This window comes from Sphaerodactylus townsendi, linkage group LG10 (genome assembly GCF_021028975.2).
Source record: "Sphaerodactylus townsendi isolate TG3544 linkage group LG10, MPM_Stown_v2.3, whole genome shotgun sequence".
Taxonomy (NCBI): Eukaryota; Metazoa; Chordata; class Lepidosauria; order Squamata; family Sphaerodactylidae; genus Sphaerodactylus; species Sphaerodactylus townsendi.
The window spans coordinates 45,472,206-45,490,514 of NC_059434.1; the positions used below are offsets into that span (position 1 = coordinate 45,472,206).

The following is an 18,309-nucleotide window of genomic DNA, read 5'->3' on the forward strand; positions in this document are numbered from 1 at the left end:
ACCCAGAATTGGAGCCTGCAGAGCAAACATCCTGGGACAACCTTCAGCAGATGGAGGGAGGGAGAATCCCTTCACCAGCACACAAAATGTCAGGTGCAATCGGAGAGTGAAACTGCACAGAGAGCAAAATGGTTGGGTGGGAAAAATAAGATGCCTCCTGAGCTCTGCATTCTGCACAGCCAGGGAGAGGACATCTTGCAGACGCCTTAAGGAAAAAAAGATGCACTTCAAAGAGTTTTCAAAAATGATGCCTTGAACTGAAATACATTTTGGGGGAAAAGCTGTGCAAAATTCCTTCCCAAGATGCCTTTCTTTAGGTCCTCAGGATGTATTATTTGTGGAACAAACTCGAGACTATACATGTTGATAAAGAGATGTGTGAAAATCTCTTGTCATTTTCTGCACATTGTGTACATTGTCTCTTTTTCACAGACTTTATACCATATGGCACTTCCTTAAACTTGGTGTCGAATCATTAACCATGTTCAGATGAATTGTCTTTGGCTCTTTTTAGCAGAACTCATGGATCACACAGTTTTTTTTTTCACTCACAGATTACATGGAGACATTTTAGGGGTGGTCGGAGAGTAAGCCCTGAAAACGGGTAAAAAATATGAGCCATGCAACATACATCTGTTAGGCCAACTAAGTGGAAAAAGAAAAGTTCTGTCTACCTGTATTCGACTGTTTCCCCAATCAGCTACAATAATATTTCCATTTGAATCCACAGCTACTCCTGTTGGTGCATTAAACTGCCCATTTCCTTCTCCATTAGACCCAAACTTCAGCATGAATTCACCCTCCTGGTTAAATACCTGCAGGAATTTTTTAAAAAATCAAGTCACATATTATACTACCCTGAAAAACCCTGAAAACCCTGAAAAAAAGAAGTACAATTACTATCCTTAGATATATTAATGAACATATACGTTACACATAAAGCTGCATATACTGCACTGGTCTCTCAGTCTGGCTCACTTTCGTAGGCATTGCCAAGGTCTTTCAAATCTCCTACTACCTGCCTTTGACTGGAGATTCCAGTGACTGAACCTAGGACAGTGATGGCGAACCTTGTTGAGACTGAGTGCCCAAATTGCAACCCAAACCCCACTAATTTATCGCAAAGTGCCAACCCGGCAATTTAACCTGAATGCTGAGGTTTTAGTTTAGAAAAAAACGGTTGGCTCCCTCTTCCTCCGCCCCACCCGCTTGAGCAGGGGCCAGTCTGCTCTAGCCTCCAGCAAGTCCCGTGCGCACTGCTCTGTGCCTCTCTAGGATCTCTGCCTCCTCTGTGCCCCCCCCCCCTTCAGGCAGCAGGCACCTGGAGCACAGGCACCAGGCCCGCCAGCTGAGTCTTCCCTGCTCACTGCGGTGTGCGCACGTCGTGCTCAGTGGCCCAGGCCAGCCTAGATGTGTGTGTGTATGTGGAGTGTGTGTGATTTTCCGCCCCCCACATGACAACTCTGTGTGAGCGTGCCCACAGAGAGGGCTCCGAGTGCCACCTCTGGCACCCGGGCCATAGGTTCGCCATCACTGATCTAGGAACTTTTCCATACAATAGAGATTCTCTACCACTCACCCATGGCCCCTTCCAAATCTTTGCAAAAAGACATTGGTTTTTGGAAGGAAAGAGAAAAAAAGATGACAGAAAGAACATGCCTTTACAGTGAGACATGCAAAATACAAGGAGGAGGAGGAGGGAGGGGGTAGTAGTTTGGATTTATACACTGCCTTTCTCTCCAGTAAGGAGACTCAGGGCTTTTCCCCACTTCAAAAGTGAAAGTGGAGGGGACCCCTGCTCCGTGTTCGATGCGCGGTTTCAAAAAGGCGTACTTCCAACCAGGATCCGAAATGACGTGTGCTGAGGGGTGGGAGGAGCGGCAGAATCGGGGTGACTGCGTTGTTGCTGCATTGTCACTGCTGGTGAAGTGGGGAGTGCTGCAGAACCCCGGGATATTTGCTGTGAGGAGCGCGCATCTAATGGTGGGTGGGGAATCGACCCCAAAGTAGATTACAAACTACTTTTCCTTCCTCTTTCCACAACAGACACCTTGTGCGTTAGGTGGGGCTGAGAGAGTTCTGAACGAACTGTGACTAGCTCAAGGTCACCCAGCAGGAATGTAGGAGTGAGAAAACAAATCTGGCTCACCAGCTAAGAGCCTGCTGCTCATGTGAAGGAGTGCGGAATCAAATTCAGTAGAGAATCAAACAATGTTATACAAAGAGGAATTTATAATCAGCCACAAAAAAGAACCAGACTTTCAAGGAGTCATTGGGCAATTCCCCATGGTCAAAAAATCCCATGATACGATAAAAATCCCAGTTTGAGTAAAGAGTCCCCACGACTTCAGTGCCCAACTCGGCTCCATCCTGGCCCTGGCGAGCGTGCTCCTGCTCATCTCATGTTTTTCAAAAAACAGCAGGAAGGTGCAACTTTTTAAAAAACACAGACCAGTGCAGGATCAGTGGGGAGACACAGAGAAAACAATCAGTTTATTTTCCCCACCCTAGGGAGTGATGTGAAACGTTCCAGCCAATCAGAACTCAGTGGGCTGGGCACAGAGCATGTAAAGCCTTTGTTTTGTGTGTGTGCTGGTCATGGCTACAAAGATACGCTCCTGCAAAGAGAGGGGGAGCAATCATGCATATGTGTGCAGCAACGACGGTGGTTGCCATGACTGGCATGAGGTAAAAAAGACTACCTGCGCTTCTACGAAGCTGTGCAAAAATTAAAAAAAACAAGCAGAGGGGAGGGGTATTGTTCCCACCCCACCCCAACACAAAAGCCAATCAGAACAAAGAACAAAAGAGCCGCAGAGCAGATTGTGGGTTCATGGGAAATAGTTGCATTGTTTAATACCGGGATTAATTTCGAGCCCCTCAACAGACGCACGCTACGGTGGGGAGGGAGAAACTGCAATTATCTAAGCTTCCCACATGTAACATAAAGTACAAGATACATGACTCTTAGCCATACCAGTTGTATGTGCCATGTAAGAAATTTGCAGTGTTCATCAGGTCAGCAAAAACTTTGTTAAAACTAAAGCCATTTTTTATCCCTTGATAACTATAATCTCAAAATGAAACTGTACAATGGTCCAAAGAAATGTGTTACAACACAGCACTTTCTTGAACCAACCCAACTCAAGAATATAGCTCTAATTATACAAGAAAATAAAATCACTCATCTAGTTATTTTCCCACCTTCAAACTGACCAATCGCTAATGCTGAACGTATAGTCAATGTACAAACAACTCCTGTCCATTTTAACATGAATTTACTACGTCATACCTTGACAGAGTGATTGTGAAAATCTGTAATAATAATTTCATTGTTGTGGTTGACAGCTGCAAAATGAGGGCCTACAACAAAAAAAGAATTAATCAGTATCAAGCTATCTAAGGGTAGGGGAATGAATTATTAGGGTCATCGTCTACAGTGCTTATGGATTGTTGGAAAATACAATGAACCGGCTTTCATTCTCTGAATATGGAAAGCCAACCCTTTAAAGTTGTTTCAGCAAGGATACCGATTCTACTATAAAGAAAACTCAAAGATTGCAGTGAATGCCTGTGGAATTTAAGACAGTCTTTATAGTACACATTGTGCTGTTTTATCTCCAATTTCCTGATTTTATATTCCAGGACAAAGATTGTGAATTGTAATGGTGGGGGGTGCTGTTTTGGCTCTGGACGAGGAAAAACATTGAGGAAGATGCCAAGTTCCCATCTTGATAATTCACTATTGAATCAACCAAAAATGCTAGTATATATTAAAGAAAAATCATGATTTTAAAATAAGAATTGTTTTCCAAGGCATACATTTTCAATTACAAGTTAAGTACACATCTCAATATTTTAATATTTATAGTAAACAAGCTGGGGAAACCACAAGGAATCACAGAAAGAGGGAAAGAAGATTATTATTTCAACATCTCCCTCCATCTCTCCCTGCAGAAATTGTCAGAGCCTTGGGCTGGATTATTTCTTCTCCCCCATTCTTTGTCACTACGTAAATGTGAATTTCATCTCAAGGGTTGATATTCCATTTGGATCATTCCTTTGAATCAAACACCAAGTTCATAGGGGAATGCTGCAGTGTAAAAGCTACAAAGAGATAGTAGCTTAAAAATAGTATAATCAGAAACAACTGCAAAAGCTGCAAAATGAACTTGGGCAGTAGCACATTTAATCTAGACAGCAATAAATTCAAAACTTGCTACTGAGCTAAATTTAAACTAATTTAAACTTCTTGCTTAGATCAGCGTAAAACTTCAGCGTAAAACTCATCTGACATGTAAGTGAACAGCCCGTTCTTTCCCCGCCTCTTGGGATTTTGCAACTCTAATGACAAAATTATTCATCCTTCTTATACTATTAACCCAACAAGGTCTTAAGAAATTAAGGCTGCAATCCTAAGAAAAAATTCCTTGGAGTAAGGCAAATTGAATAAAATGCAGCATATTTCCGAGTACACTTGCATAACATTGCTCCCTAAGGCACAAAGCAGAAGAATGTCTATAGCCACATTCAGACGAACCACAATTAAACTTCAGTTTGCCTTGTTCACTGTGCTCATTTGCTCCCTTGTCCTTCCCCCTTCTCGTACAACCCCCCCAATAAACTCCAATTACTCATAATGCCGGGGTAAGGGTGCCTAGGTACATGGGAATTTATTTGCCAGAATTCTAAAGTTGAATTCTGACTTTGGCAAAACTAGATATTACATCTGTAATACCTGTGAGATACTCTCTGAGGAGGGTGGAGAACTGAGCTATTTCAATCTCTGCCAAAAAAGCAGGCCAGGGTTCTCTGATCTGTTTTACAGTCAGATGCAACTTTAGGGGGAACTAATGCTCCTAAGTGCTCTGAGGGAAGCATGAGGGGACCATCAGTCTATCCCCTATACCATTTCCCTGAGCTTCAGCATCCATAAGACTCCCTTTTTGCTGCAGTTTGTGGGGCCCTACAGCAGGGTAAATTGGACTTCAGACCTGATCTCATGCTCACATTTGTCTATAAAACAGGGCTGGGAACCCCGACATGACTCATGGCAAATTATGATTGCATGAAACACACAGTGATGTCAATCAAATTGAATTTGACAAACTAGTTACTTGCAACTGAATTGCTTGTGCAACTGTATACCTGATTCTGCAGAGCAATTCCATTAAACTGTCTGCAGACTTCATCTCTAATGGGAGCCGGATCAGATGTCTAAAAACCCCAGCTTTTTTGATGAGTACCTCTACAGAACAAGCCTGGAGAAATCATGGGATATTATGAAAACCTAGTCAGACCTCGTTTCTTTTGGGTCATTGCCCTGAACCTTTTCCAGGCACCAGATGATGTCTCATCAAGACTGATACACTCTCTGGCACAGAACAAATGTTCTTATTGACTGGTCTGGTTAAAGAGTAACTGCAGCCTTAGCAACTGCACCACTGTATTCGGCAAGATATTTTTAAAAGGAGCAGAAAGTGTTTTGGATCACTACCTCAGATTCACTGATAATGTGAAGAACAGATTATGAACCGTGACATTCATGCTCTTCAGAGCAATAGATAAGAATTAAAGGGCCTATTTCTGCCTTGACCATTTGTAACTTGAGAGCCAGTGATTCTTTTTACAACTATATGGCTACTGTGAGGTGTGTGTGGGGGTGGGGGGGGGGAGGGGAGCACAGAAGCAGAACAAACAATGTTGATTAATTAATTACCTAAATTTGGGCTACCAATATGCTGAATGAAACATTACTCTTTTGTAAGCAAAAAAAAAATATTAAAAGTCTGAATGTGTTTTGTTTCTTTGTAAAAAAATGTATGAAGCCTGCCCATCTTCCCTAAATTTTGGACCAACGAAGGGTACCTGCAAACTGCTTATCTCCGTTGCCTCGACTTCCAAACCTGGTTACTATTTTCCCATTTGGCTGGAAGATAAACACACAGCATGCTTTGTTGTCCACAACAATGATGTGTCCATTGCGATCCACCGAAACACCTTTTGGTCCCATAAGTTTTCCTGATCCAATTTTTGTCTGTGGAAAAAAACAGTTCAATTTCCTTTTAAATCCACAAATGATGCAATTTCAGAAACTATATGTAACAAATTCATATTTTAAACACTTTCTCAGGGAACAGAACTTGATATATGCCTCAAGATGATGTCCGCATGTTAGGGACACATCAAAGTTATGCTGTGACTAGATATACTGTTCATAGTCTTCTGGGTGTTAGCTAAGATAATACACATTATCAAATCCAAATAGGTTATCACAACAAAAATCTGAACAAGACTTGATTTTTATACACAAACGGATAACCTTAGAGTAACCAGGCCAGGTGGGGCCTGAGACACCATTAATAATTTATTAAGGATTCCATGAGTTCAATAAATATTTATTTTTAAACAATTCTAGATGCAGAAGGAGATGGACTAGTCATGAAATATTGACTATGCGTGCAATTACTCTGAAAGAAGCAGAAGACAACTATGTCACAGGGAAAATCAGCTGAGTGAACACGGAGAGCCTGAATTAAGCCTCCTGGCCGCAATAAGGTATCTTGTGAGAATGAAGAATGATTTCTTCCCATTTATTTGCCAAAGACAGCGGCTCCTTTTGGGAGTTGCCAACTTCCAGGTGGCGGCTGGAGATCTCCCAAATAACAACTGATCTCCAGAAGTCCCTCCCACCCCAAACCCATCTTTCCTAGGTTCCATTCCAAAATCTCCAGCAGTTTCCCAACTGAGAGAGGACTACCCTATTTCTTTAGGGAAATTAAAACACACAACAATAGGACTTCAAGCTTACCTTAAATTTTCCATCCGAGGAGAAGATGCTAACCCATTTATTATCATAATCAGCAATAATAATGTCACCACAGGGATGCACAGCCACTCCTGTGGGCCGCTGTAACTGGCCAGGAGATCTTCCCCGGATACCGAAACGACTCTTGAACTGACCATCAGTGGAAAATAGCTAGAATTTAAAAAAAACTTTAATATTAAATGTAGACAGGACCCATAACAAATGTACATAGGGGTTGAATGATCACATGGCCCTGTATTAGAACCAGCGCTGCTGGTTCTGCTGGTCCTCCTCTATGAAAAAGGCAATGATCCACATCAAACATGTGAGTACCAAGAATGACAACTTTTGCAAGTGAAAATCTTTTAACTGTGCACCACAGCAGGGGTGTAGCTAGGGTAAATGGAGCCCGGGGCATAATCTGAGTTTTGCGCCCCCCCCCCCCATATGGGCAGCGTCCCTCCCCCACCACAACCAAACAACATTTTTTGCACCAGGTCATCTCAAAGTCACCATCACATTATAGAACAGGCCCCAACACACAAATCTGAACACACCCAGGGCTCCCTAGTTTAAACAACATTGAAAGTGATGCTATTTTTTGAAGGCGGGGAAACCACCCTGAAACAGCATCACTTTTAGTGTTGTTTAAACTACAGATCCCAGATTCTCCTTCTAAATGCACCTTAAGGGGAGACTCTGAGCCCCCTAGTTTAAACAACATTGAAAGTGATGCTGTTTCAGGGTAGATTCCCCATCCCAAACAGCATCATTTTCAATGTTGATTATTGTGGGTTTCTGGGCTGCATGGCCGTAGTCTGGTATATCTTGTTCCTAATGTTTCACCTGCATCTGTGGCTGGTATCTTCAGAGGTGTATCACAGAGAGAAGTCTATTATACACTATGTCCAGTCTTCTCTTATAACAGACTTCTCTCTGTGATACACCCCTGAAGATGCCAGCCACAGATGCAGGCAAAACGTTAGGAACAAGATCTACCAGACCACGGCCACACAGCTTGTAAAACTCACAACTACCAGTTGAATCTAGTTTTGAAAGCCTTCAACAATACTTTCAATGTTTTTTTTAATTGGAGCCCAGATTCTCCCTTTAAATCCACTCCAAAGGGGGTGGATTTAAAGAGAGAACCTGGGGAAAATTTGAGGGTGCCTGTCAGGGGAGCAATGTTTAAGCTAACAGTACCAAACTTTTAGGCTATCTTCAGAAGACTCTCCTGATGAAACCACCCAGGTTTAGTGAAGTTTGGTTCAGGAAGCCCAAAGTTATGGACCCTCGAAAGGGTAGCCACATCTACCATTAGCTCCCATTGGAAACAATGGAGTATGGGGTCACCCATTTTGGGGGTCCATAACTTTGGACCCCCTGAACCAACCTTCACCAAACCTGGGTGGTATCAGCAGGAGACTATCCTTATGATACCACCTAGGTTTAGTGAAGTTTGATTCAGGGGGTCCAAAGTTATGGACCCTCAAAATGGTAGCCCCATTTACTATTAGCTCCCATTGGAAACAATGGAGTATGGGGTCACCCATTTTGGGGGTCCATAACTTTGGACCCCCTGAACCAAACTTCACCAAACTTGGCTGGTATCATCAGGAGAGCCACCTGACAATACTCTGAAATTTTGGTGCCGCTAGCCGAAAAACTGCGCCCCCTGCAGGCCAAAAATGGAAAAAACCTGAAAAATAGAAAAAGCCATAAACGAGCCTGCAATTTTTGCGCCCACCACAAGGTGGCGCCCGGGGCACTTGTCCCCGGATGTCCCCATGGTAGCTACGCCTCTGCACCACAGTCACTTATTATGGTGAACTATAGTCTACTTACATGTTATGCAGTTGGTGTGCATATTTGCCATCATGCATCTCTGCAGTGAACCATCACGGTCAGTCACTGGCATACTATTAATAGCAGTATTATTCAGTCCATAGACCAAGGTCCTCAGGAGGATCATAGAGTCCTACCTCCAGATCACAGCATACTGCCAGCCTCTCTTTGCATGGATGTTGAGGCACAGTGACTCATTGGCAGAGTCAGTTTCTCTTATGTTGTGTTTACACAATCTTACTGAAAGTAATGAATCACCAGAGTGGCGCGTGCGCGCGCGCACACACACACAAAACCAACTAGTCACAACCAGTTATTCCTCCCAGTGGCAGTTATTTTAACCTCACGTCCTCTGGAGAACCCCCAAACCTTCATGTCTAATGGCACAATCCAGAGGCTGTGGCAGGCAGGGGTGGCATCACTCCTGTACTGCAACACCACCTCCAGAGGGCTTTCTAGGCAGTGTGGGGAGCTTGCAAAATTGAACCCTGCCCCGGCTGGCTGGAAAGTCTTCTATAGGCAAAAGGGAGTCTGTGCACTATGCTGGGGGCATTCCTGGCCTTAAAGGACAGTAGAAGCTGACTAACATTGGTTTAACCCGCCCCCAGGAACACCTCTACTCCACCCTCCAGCTATGCTGGTGACCAGGTTTAAGCCAGCACAGCTGGGGGGTGGCATTCACCTGCCTTCCAGTTTGCCCTCCCCACTGGTGCAAGTGCCACTTATGCTGGTGGGTGGGCAAATGTGCCAGTGTGGCCCTGTGCCAGCTCCATTTGCTGATTCCTTTCTCTTTGGACTGGGTTGCCCGCCCCATAATATCCAAGGAGACATGGGGTGGCCACTGAAAATTCATTCAGATTCTCTTTTCATTCCAAATTATGTCACTTAAAGACATTACTATGCTGTGCACTGTTCTACCTCAGTCAATGTCAGCCAATTTTGCAGAGAAAGTATGAGGGAGTGCATAGCATAATGACCGGAAGAGATGACATAAATTGAACTCCATGATATGGAATGGGAGAACTTCACTCAGGGATCCCATTTTGGTGGCTGCCCCTGGTTCAGCTCTGAAGTATAAAATAATTTAGATAACACAACAAAATTACATTTATCAAAGGCAGGGACAAATGACATAAGAGAATCAAATCAACGTTCAGTAGAAAAGAACTACAGAATTAGCATTAATTTGGGATTAAATCATTCAAAAAGCATTTTGGTCAAAACAGATGGCATACTGGGAAGTCACCCAATATTTTCCCTTTCAAGGAGAGCATTGAGGCAAGGTTTTTATAGGTGACACTAAGCAGGGGTGGAAGGATTAAGCTCCCTTTCAGAAGCATGTGTGTTCCATTCCCATGAAATACTGTGATCCCGCCCATAAAGATCTCTCAATGTAAAAGAGAAAAAAGACACCTTACCTGTACACACTGGTTATTGCTGTCTGCAATTAATATTTTTCCATTTGTAGATGCAGCAACTCCCTGAAGATTTGTAAATTCTCCTTTGTTTCTGCCTTTGGTACCTAGAAAGAGTTTGGAACACAAACCAAATTAGGCAGTATAGACCAATCAAGTATGTGATGGCAAAATTTCCCACACCAACCCTTTAAGGCACCTGGTTTTAGAGGTATTCTTTTGTGATCATAACAGACAGACAAACAGTGGCATCTTAAACAAACATTCCAAATCCATTAAAGTCAAATAGATTAGAAGGCTGTGCCTCTTTTGGGGATCAGCTGTTAGTTCATACAGAGTATATGTTATCCATATAACACTTCACACATGTTTTTTTGAATTCTCTAGTAGCTATCCTTTCTTTCCACTGAATTTCTGGGTACAGTTTGGAATGAGTTTTCACAAATAGTCTGGAAATACTTGCTAATTGCCTGTGGAAGCACACAAAAAATGCACCAACATTCCTCTGTCAGCCTATGGCACTACAAGGTGTGGTGTGTGTGTGTGTGGAGAGAGCAGGAACCTCCAATGTTTCCAGAACAGTGGTAGAGGAGGGGCAGCATGCAAAACACAGTGCCATGGCTGACACTTTCCATCCACCCTGCCACTGATGCTGCAAAACTGCAACAAGCAGAGACATGGAAAAGGAGTTGCCCTCTACTGGGTACACAGAAGTTATCCTGCCACTGCCGCTGCCACCCCACAGCAAAGCTTCAGGTAAATGAGGGGAAAGAATATGAAGGATTTGCTTTTGCCCCCCACTGCCCCATCTCCACTTCTGTGGGGTGGCCAAGCAAACAGGGCATGAGCAGAATGCAACTGCAACCAAGAATCCTTCCTTGCAAGTTCCTCACAGGTCTACACGTGAAACAGTAAAATAAAATTCAACTGGTGACTTTTTAAAAAATCTATGGAGCAGTGGTGATCACTATGAGAACAAGGACAGGAAAAATGGGTGCAGGGCAGGAACAGGAAAATCCAAACTTTCCCACCCACATGGCAGTCATCTAAGCTTTGTTGCAATCTTTCTTATAACTTCTCAGCAAAGCAGGAATGAGACCCCTCCCACACATGCAGAATTATTAACTTTCAATCCACTTTCAGTGCACTTTGCAGCTGGATTTTATGGTGCGAAATAACAAAATCCACTTGCAAACAATTGTGAAAGTGGATTGAAAGTGTATTATTCTGCATTTGTGGAAAGAGCCAGAGAGAGATCAGGGGAAAGCCCAAGAAAACCCAGAAGCTGCAAGACTGTGCCATGATACTCTGGGAAGCAGGGAAACTCTCCTACATCCTGACAGCATTGAAACTGGGGCCAATAACCCATGTGGAAATGGCCATGACAAGACCAGCCCCAAATGTATAGAGATGCAAGCTTCTGTGGAAAAGGTATCCCAGGGTTCTATCTCATTTCTTCCTTCCAAAGGTGAAACAGGCTACTAACAGTTTCTGCTAATGTGCTTCTGTACTTGCAGTTTTCAATGGTACTATTGTTTGTACCATAAATTATTCACAAAGAAAGTACAAAAGAAATTATTGGGGAAGGGGGGGGGGGTTGCATCAGAATCTCAGAACACACTATTGCACTGGGAACAGCACAGACTAGTAAGCCAAAGACTGCTGTTCCTATCACTGAAGGCAGTTAGTAGATTAATGCAGAGAGAAGTCGAGCACAAGAGAATGAGCAGAGGTTGCAGATATTAACAACATTACTTCAAAGGAGAAAAGCCATTGTACAACCTGAGGCCCATTATAAAGAGCTTAATGGCAGCAGAGTGTCTTTCACTATGCTCACCTCCTGCGTACTGGATTTGGAAATTAGCAATCACAATGCATGCAAGTCAGACTTGAAAACTTTCAAGTCATCTACAACAGTAGTTGCTGCAATTCTTTTTCTCACAGGGTGACCTCCAAACACCAGAAATTCTAAAAGTGGTTGCCTCATACTTTGAGTGGCCTATTCATCATTTTTCCTGCAGTTTAAAGTTCCATGTAGATTTATTCAGTCAAAGATTAATTGTCGCTATTAGAAACCTCAATCTACTTTTTAAAAGTTGAAAAACTGCTGCCAGGGGTGGGGGAAAGGGTCTGATGACACAGGGTTCAACTAATCAGTGCTATGACTTTCTGGCTTCTGTTACAAACTGTCAAAATTGTTTGTTTTTTGAGCTCAACCCTGGGAAGAACTACAACTCAGGGCCAGACTACATGAGGCATCCATCATGTATTGGGTTACAAGAGTGCAACTGGACTTGCTGTCAGATGTACTTTAAGGAAGATTCACCTTAAAAAGGGGCTTGATCACTTGGTGCTGCAAGGAACTGCTGCAGGCAAGGAGAAGGAATTTCCTGTTTCCCCCTCTCTCTGTTTTTGCCAGTGGAAAGGGCAGGAAAGGGCCCCTTTTCTCTGGTTTTGTTTATTCTGGTGAAAGCATGGTAGGAGGGAAATTGGAAGCTTCTTCTCAGTTACAGCACTTCCTTAAAGTGCAGAGTGAATAAGCACTTTCTAAAGTGAATTGCCCCAGCATACTGCAAGTCTGGTACTGTGCCCATAACTGGACATATGAAAAGTGTATTGTATACTTGTGCCTCCAGTGAGTCTGCTTTCACAGGGAGATCTCTGAAGCTAATATCAACATTATGATTCCATATATGAACCTGCCTTATGAACTGGCACAATCCCTACAGTCATCTTTGGAGGCCCTGCTTTTGGGCGCCCTCTGAGTCTAGGTGGCTGGCAACCTGGGAAAGAGCCTTCTCAGTCATGGCACCAAAGCTCTAGTACTTCCTCTCCAGGGAAATTTGTCTGCTGCTATCTTCCGTTTGGCATTCTGTCAATGATCCCTCCTCCCTGCCTAATGTTTTAATTGCAGTTTTTATGTTTTGTATTATTTTAACTCTGTTTTTGATTGATTTAATGAAAAGAGTTTTTGGGGGTGTGATTTTAATGGTTTTAAAATGTGATTTGATCATATATGTTTTAGTTGTTTGCCACCTCGGAGCCTCTTTTTAGGGGAGAAAGGCAGGATATAAATGTTGTAAAAAAACAAAGGTCATAATGGCTTTGGCAGTGGACATAGGGAAGATGCTTGTTGATTTGGAAAAAAACAAATTATAGAGATATAGAGATATTTGCAGCTCAAACTATATAAAAGGTATCCTGGAAGCCTTCAGTTTCCCAAAAAGCAACCATCTCAGCTTTTATTTGCCTTATTTTAACTGATAGGAGAAAAAGTCAAAACACTACTCATTATAGTATGTTGAAATGAACAAGTATTAAAGCAGGGAAGTGAATCAACTGAAGAGAGGAAACACATTTAAGTGAATGAAAATCAGTGAGTAAAGAGAAGAAGCACAAAGATGCTGGACACAGGGAAAAACAACAAACAGACAAAGAAGAACCAGAAGAAGAACGGCAAGGTTGGTGAGGAGAAGATAGATAATTTAGATAAGAAACAGCTGGAGTTAGAGACTGGCTTAATGTGCAAATAGGCAGCAGAGTCTTCAATATTATGGAGGTCATCGCCAGCATGTAAAGTTAACAAATGTGATTATATTTGCATAATTTGTTTTACAAATTATACCCTGCTCAAGGACTTCAGTGACAGGCGTGAAGCAAGTGGACAGATAAATAAATAAGGCAGGCTGGAGGATGCAAAATGAAAGCAAAGGGCTTCCAGATGGAAATAGGAGAACAAATTAAAAGAGCACTACAAAGTCAAAGAACCAGCAGACACAATGGAAAGAAAATCATCTGTTTAAGCAACATTTGGTAACTGCTGTTGGCTGAAAACAACTGGAAATGCTGGCTTAATTATACAGATGAAATCTGATGAGACGAGGACAAAAATAACACTGAAATCTGCAGCTTGGTAAAAAAAAAAGATAAATTATAATATTTGCAGTAGTCCAAAGAAATGGATAACCCCCAGGTCCCATACCCTATCTTTCTGGGCTAAAACAACCCCATTCAGTATTGGATGCCCCTTAATCTTCCGGCCTTGGGACCCAACACACCCAACACCTCAATCTTCTTGGGATTCAATTCCAATGTATTTGCCGTCATCCAGCCCATGATAGCCTCCAGTCCAGCACCGACAGCTCCTCACTTGATGCAGATGGAACTGAGAGGTAGAGTGGGATGTCTTCAACATACTGGTGACAGCCCACTCCATCCCCCGTGATGACCTCTCCCAGCAGTTTCAAGCAGATGTTAAACAACACAGGGAACAGCACCTGGTTCTGGGGAACCTCATAAGAGAGATCCAAGAGTCCCGAGCAGCTGTCCCCCACTCCTGCTCTCAGGAATCTGCCACTGAGGTAGGAGGAGAACCACCATAACACAGTGCCTCCCATTCCCAACCCCCGCAGAAATAAGCTGCTTCCCTCAAGCTACTCTGGTTCAAACAAAAATAGATTGCTTACAGTCTTTTTCCCTACCAGAGCTACTGGCAACCTACTGGCAACTTGGGATGGGGCGGGGGCAAAGCCTGATTTCTACTGCAAAAATGGCAACAGAGAAAGCATTAAACCTCCAGTCAGCCGGCACTATGGCCTCGATCTCTGTGGTAGCATTGGATTTCTCATAAAATGTGATCCCTACAATCTGTAAGAAAATGCAGTATTCCACTTTGATTTATTTCTGCTTGAATGTTAACATTCTAAAATGTTAACTTTAAAATAAGGTGACTTAAGTTGAACATACTCTGAATTTACAAGACAGGCACATTCCTTACCTACTCGGAAGATTAGGTCATCTTCAATGGGGTTCTCTTTCCTTTTGCCTGTGCTGTACATACTGGCTGGTCTTTTTACTGCTTTCTGCTTCACATGGCCACTGCCAGGAGACTTCACACGCCTCTTAACACCTTCAGTGGTAGGAGATACATCTGCTGACTTGATCACCTTGAGTTTGAAGGGGCTGCCCCTAATATGTTGATCATACAGTCTCAATGAGAGGGTGATGTCCCCCTCCTTTTGGACAGTGTACAAAAATTCATAAGTGCCATTTTTATTGTCAAGTATTTCTCCATCTGCTACACTTCCATCAGGGGTACTCAGCTCAGCAGTGAGGTAAGCATTTCCAGTTTTACAGAGTTCACCATCCTTGTCCTTGGTTGTGATGGTGACTGACATAGGCTGTCCGATTACAGTCTGCCTCAGTCCTTCACCGGTGGCCACCGTTTCTGAGGCAACAGCATTTGTAGTTAAAATAGTACCAAGGTTATGAATGGACTTCTTCAACCCTTCTGTTTCCACTATGAAGTCTAACTGATCATTTTCACGGGGCTGCAGCGGGAAGTCTCGTACAGATAGGTCATTCAGCTTGTCACTCATTTGCTTCTTAACCAGTAAGACTTCAGTTTCTGTTCCATGATTGAGTGCCTGGGCAGTAAAGTTACTGCAACTCTTAATATTTTCCTGTCCTTCCAATAAAGTGTCAAGCTGAGTTTGCAGGACCTGGACAGAGAATAAAACACAATGACTGTGTTGAACATACAAAGCTGTGCTACGTTGAGTCAGACTACTGGTTTGTCCAGGCCAGTATAGTCTGCTTGGACTTGCAGCACTTCTCCATGATCAGACAGTAGCATTTCCTAGTTCTATTTGAAATCTCTAAAGTGAAGCTGCCGGGGACTGAACCTGGAACCCTTAAAATCTGTTGTGTTTGAATACAAAGCTAAATGAAGCAGAAAACTGAAAGAGCTGAGAGTAGCTGGTGAGGTTCAATATGAATTATAGTAAGGTAAAACACAGCGGTGTTAAAAATACCCTATTAAGTTGATGTAGTGAACACCCCAGAAGATAAAGATTGAATCCAATGTGATCCTAACACAATGAAAAAGTGGGCAGGTATTAACAAGATGCAGTTCAACATGAAGAAGTGCAGAGTTCTTGGACCAAAAAATGAGAAGCAAGCATACTGGTTGGGGGCTACACTTCCAGGTAACACTGTGTGTGAATAAGATCTAGGTGTACCTAACACATGCTATAGCAACATGCAAACTACCAGTTTTATAAACAATGCTTTAGTCTGTTTTTCCTCAATCATCCAGATAGGGCCTCTAGACACTGTCAAAGTATCGGGGGGGGGGGGGGGGGGGGGTAGTTGGCCCTTCATCTATAGAAAAAACTGAGTGTCATCAGCATCTTCAAGAACATGGCTGTAATAAATAAATAATTCAACAAGAATTCCCAAAGTGATCACAACCTCATTTATGGGTTAAATGAACTAAATGCAAGTGTCAAGAAGAATTAATTCAAATGAAAGGATGGTTTAAAACTGGAGGTGTATATTTTTTAGCTGATTTTCTCTTTTACTACACAGAAGGGAAATTATTTTACTATATAATATGACTTATTTGCAGGCAGTTGGATTTTAGCACACATTAAGAACACAAATGACATGCTGACAAAATGTGATAGCTATCTAATTTTTATACATCCATTGTTAGCTATATTATCACCAATTTTGTCTAATACAGATGTATTAAGCAGTCATATTTGCTTTTTATTTTAGGTCTTATGGCTAATGAAACAGATGATAAAATTCCAATTGTGACATTAGTTTAATTTCCAGTTTTCAAAACTCAGTAATGTGGATATATTAATACATTCTCATGGAATCTATGAGGAACTGGCAGTTAAACTGCTTCCAATTTCTGTTTCTTTCAAACAAATTTTATTATTATTATTATTTATTATTATTTTATTAAACTTATAGGCCGCCTATCCCCGAAGGGCAATATTACAGAAGCTTTGCTTGCAAAAGCCACTCATTTCCACATAATGTAAACCAAGATGGAAAAATTTCCAGTTAAATTAAATGTTTATTGCATACAAACCATGTTTTTATATTTTTCAACTACCCTGTTTCCCCGAAAATAAGACAGGATCTTATATTAATTTTTGCTCCAAAAGATGCATTAGGGCATATTTTCAGGGAATGTCTTATTTTTTTCCATGATTTTGTGCCCCCCACATGACCAGATCAGCTGCGCTGGAGAATCTGTAACTAGGATTTATTTTTGGTGTAGGGGAAAACAGAGTAGAAGATGAGAGTTGAGATATCATTTCCTTTCAGGGGCACCTACAGTTCAAAGAGAGAGCACTTTCTGACAAGAGTCAGGGTCTTACTTTATGTTTAAGGCCATAATTCACTTCCAGTTCCATAAGAAGCACACTCTTGCGAACATTTAATGTCTTCTGGAGTTCATCAAAAGTGGAATGAATTTCATCTACGATGTTCGTTTTTTGATTGGTCAACTGATGTATTATTTCTGATATGAAATGAAGTGCAGAATCTATCTCTGGAAGCCTGAGGGAGATAAACAATAGTGAAATTTGGTTTCCAAATATATTCTTTTTGAATTCATATGACAAAATTATTTTTTAATCTTCAGCATTACAAATTTTAATGTTAGGAGATTTTTATTCACTGGTTAAATCATGGTACAAATTATGTTCAGTCCCTAATCTTGAGGAGATTCTATTGAACTGACTTCTGCCACATTCAGGCTCCATGTGTCCTCAGCACTAATACAGCTTGTTGCCTTTCTTGCAAACTCCTTCTCACTCCCCTGTTTTCCACTCCTTTCTATAGGGAGCACGGCTGAAGGCTTCCTCCAAGGATCTGCATTCAAACTTCATGGTGTACTGGAGCTAAATTCAAGGCTTACCAAACATGAACTATCAACTGCTCTCAAGAGTAGGAAAGAAGTGAATGCGCAAGCCAGACAACAAATTTGTCAAAAATATGGCCATAGTTATAATATATAGTAGCTAGTAATATATAGAAGCAAAAGAAACAGGAAACATGAAATATTGGTACTTCCTGTCCCACCACCAATGTCCAATGGCTCCTTCTTTTGAAGCACCATAAAAATAAGCTTGCTTAAAGTAGAATCTAGCTTTGATTTTGTTGTCAGACTGCTATAAATCCAGTAGTGAATATCACACAGAAAGTTCCATACCTTTTGTTGACAGCATCTAACTGAGTCTGAAGTGAAGCCTTATGCTGTTCTACTACATCTTTGAGAGGTACTGTTGGATGCTCTGCATGCTCTCCTTCTGTACATTCCCTGCACATGGCTGTCTCACAAGACTGGCAATAAAATTCCATCAGCTGGTTACAATGAGGAAGAGAAATCCAAACATAAGTACAAGCCACACAATAGTTTTTGTTAGGATTAGCCATTAT

At 42.1% G+C, this 18,309-nt stretch overlaps 1 protein-coding gene across 8 annotated transcripts in view; it reads right to left on the reverse strand.

Moving 5' to 3' along the window:
- The window catches only part of TRIM2 (tripartite motif containing 2), a 76,648-nt gene that overhangs the window by 5,839 nt on the left and 52,500 nt on the right, over positions 1–18,309 (reverse strand). For 7 of the 8 annotated variants that reach the window (XM_048508971.1, XM_048508969.1, XM_048508972.1 and 4 more), the window contains 8 exons: positions 18,083–18,234; positions 17,247–17,427; positions 14,846–15,569; positions 10,072–10,175; positions 6,812–6,979; positions 5,869–6,037; positions 3,293–3,363; positions 675–815 (listed from right to left, as the gene is read on the reverse strand). In XM_048508971.1, the coding sequence (XP_048364928.1) occupies positions 675–815; positions 3,293–3,363; positions 5,869–6,037; positions 6,812–6,979; positions 10,072–10,175; positions 14,846–15,569; positions 17,247–17,427; positions 18,083–18,234 (1,710 nt within the window). Of the gene's footprint in view, positions 1–674; positions 816–3,286; positions 3,364–5,868; positions 6,038–6,811; positions 6,980–10,071; positions 10,176–14,845; positions 15,570–17,246; positions 17,428–18,082; positions 18,235–18,309 lie in introns of those variants that run through there. The other variant, XM_048508976.1, reaches the window with a different exon arrangement.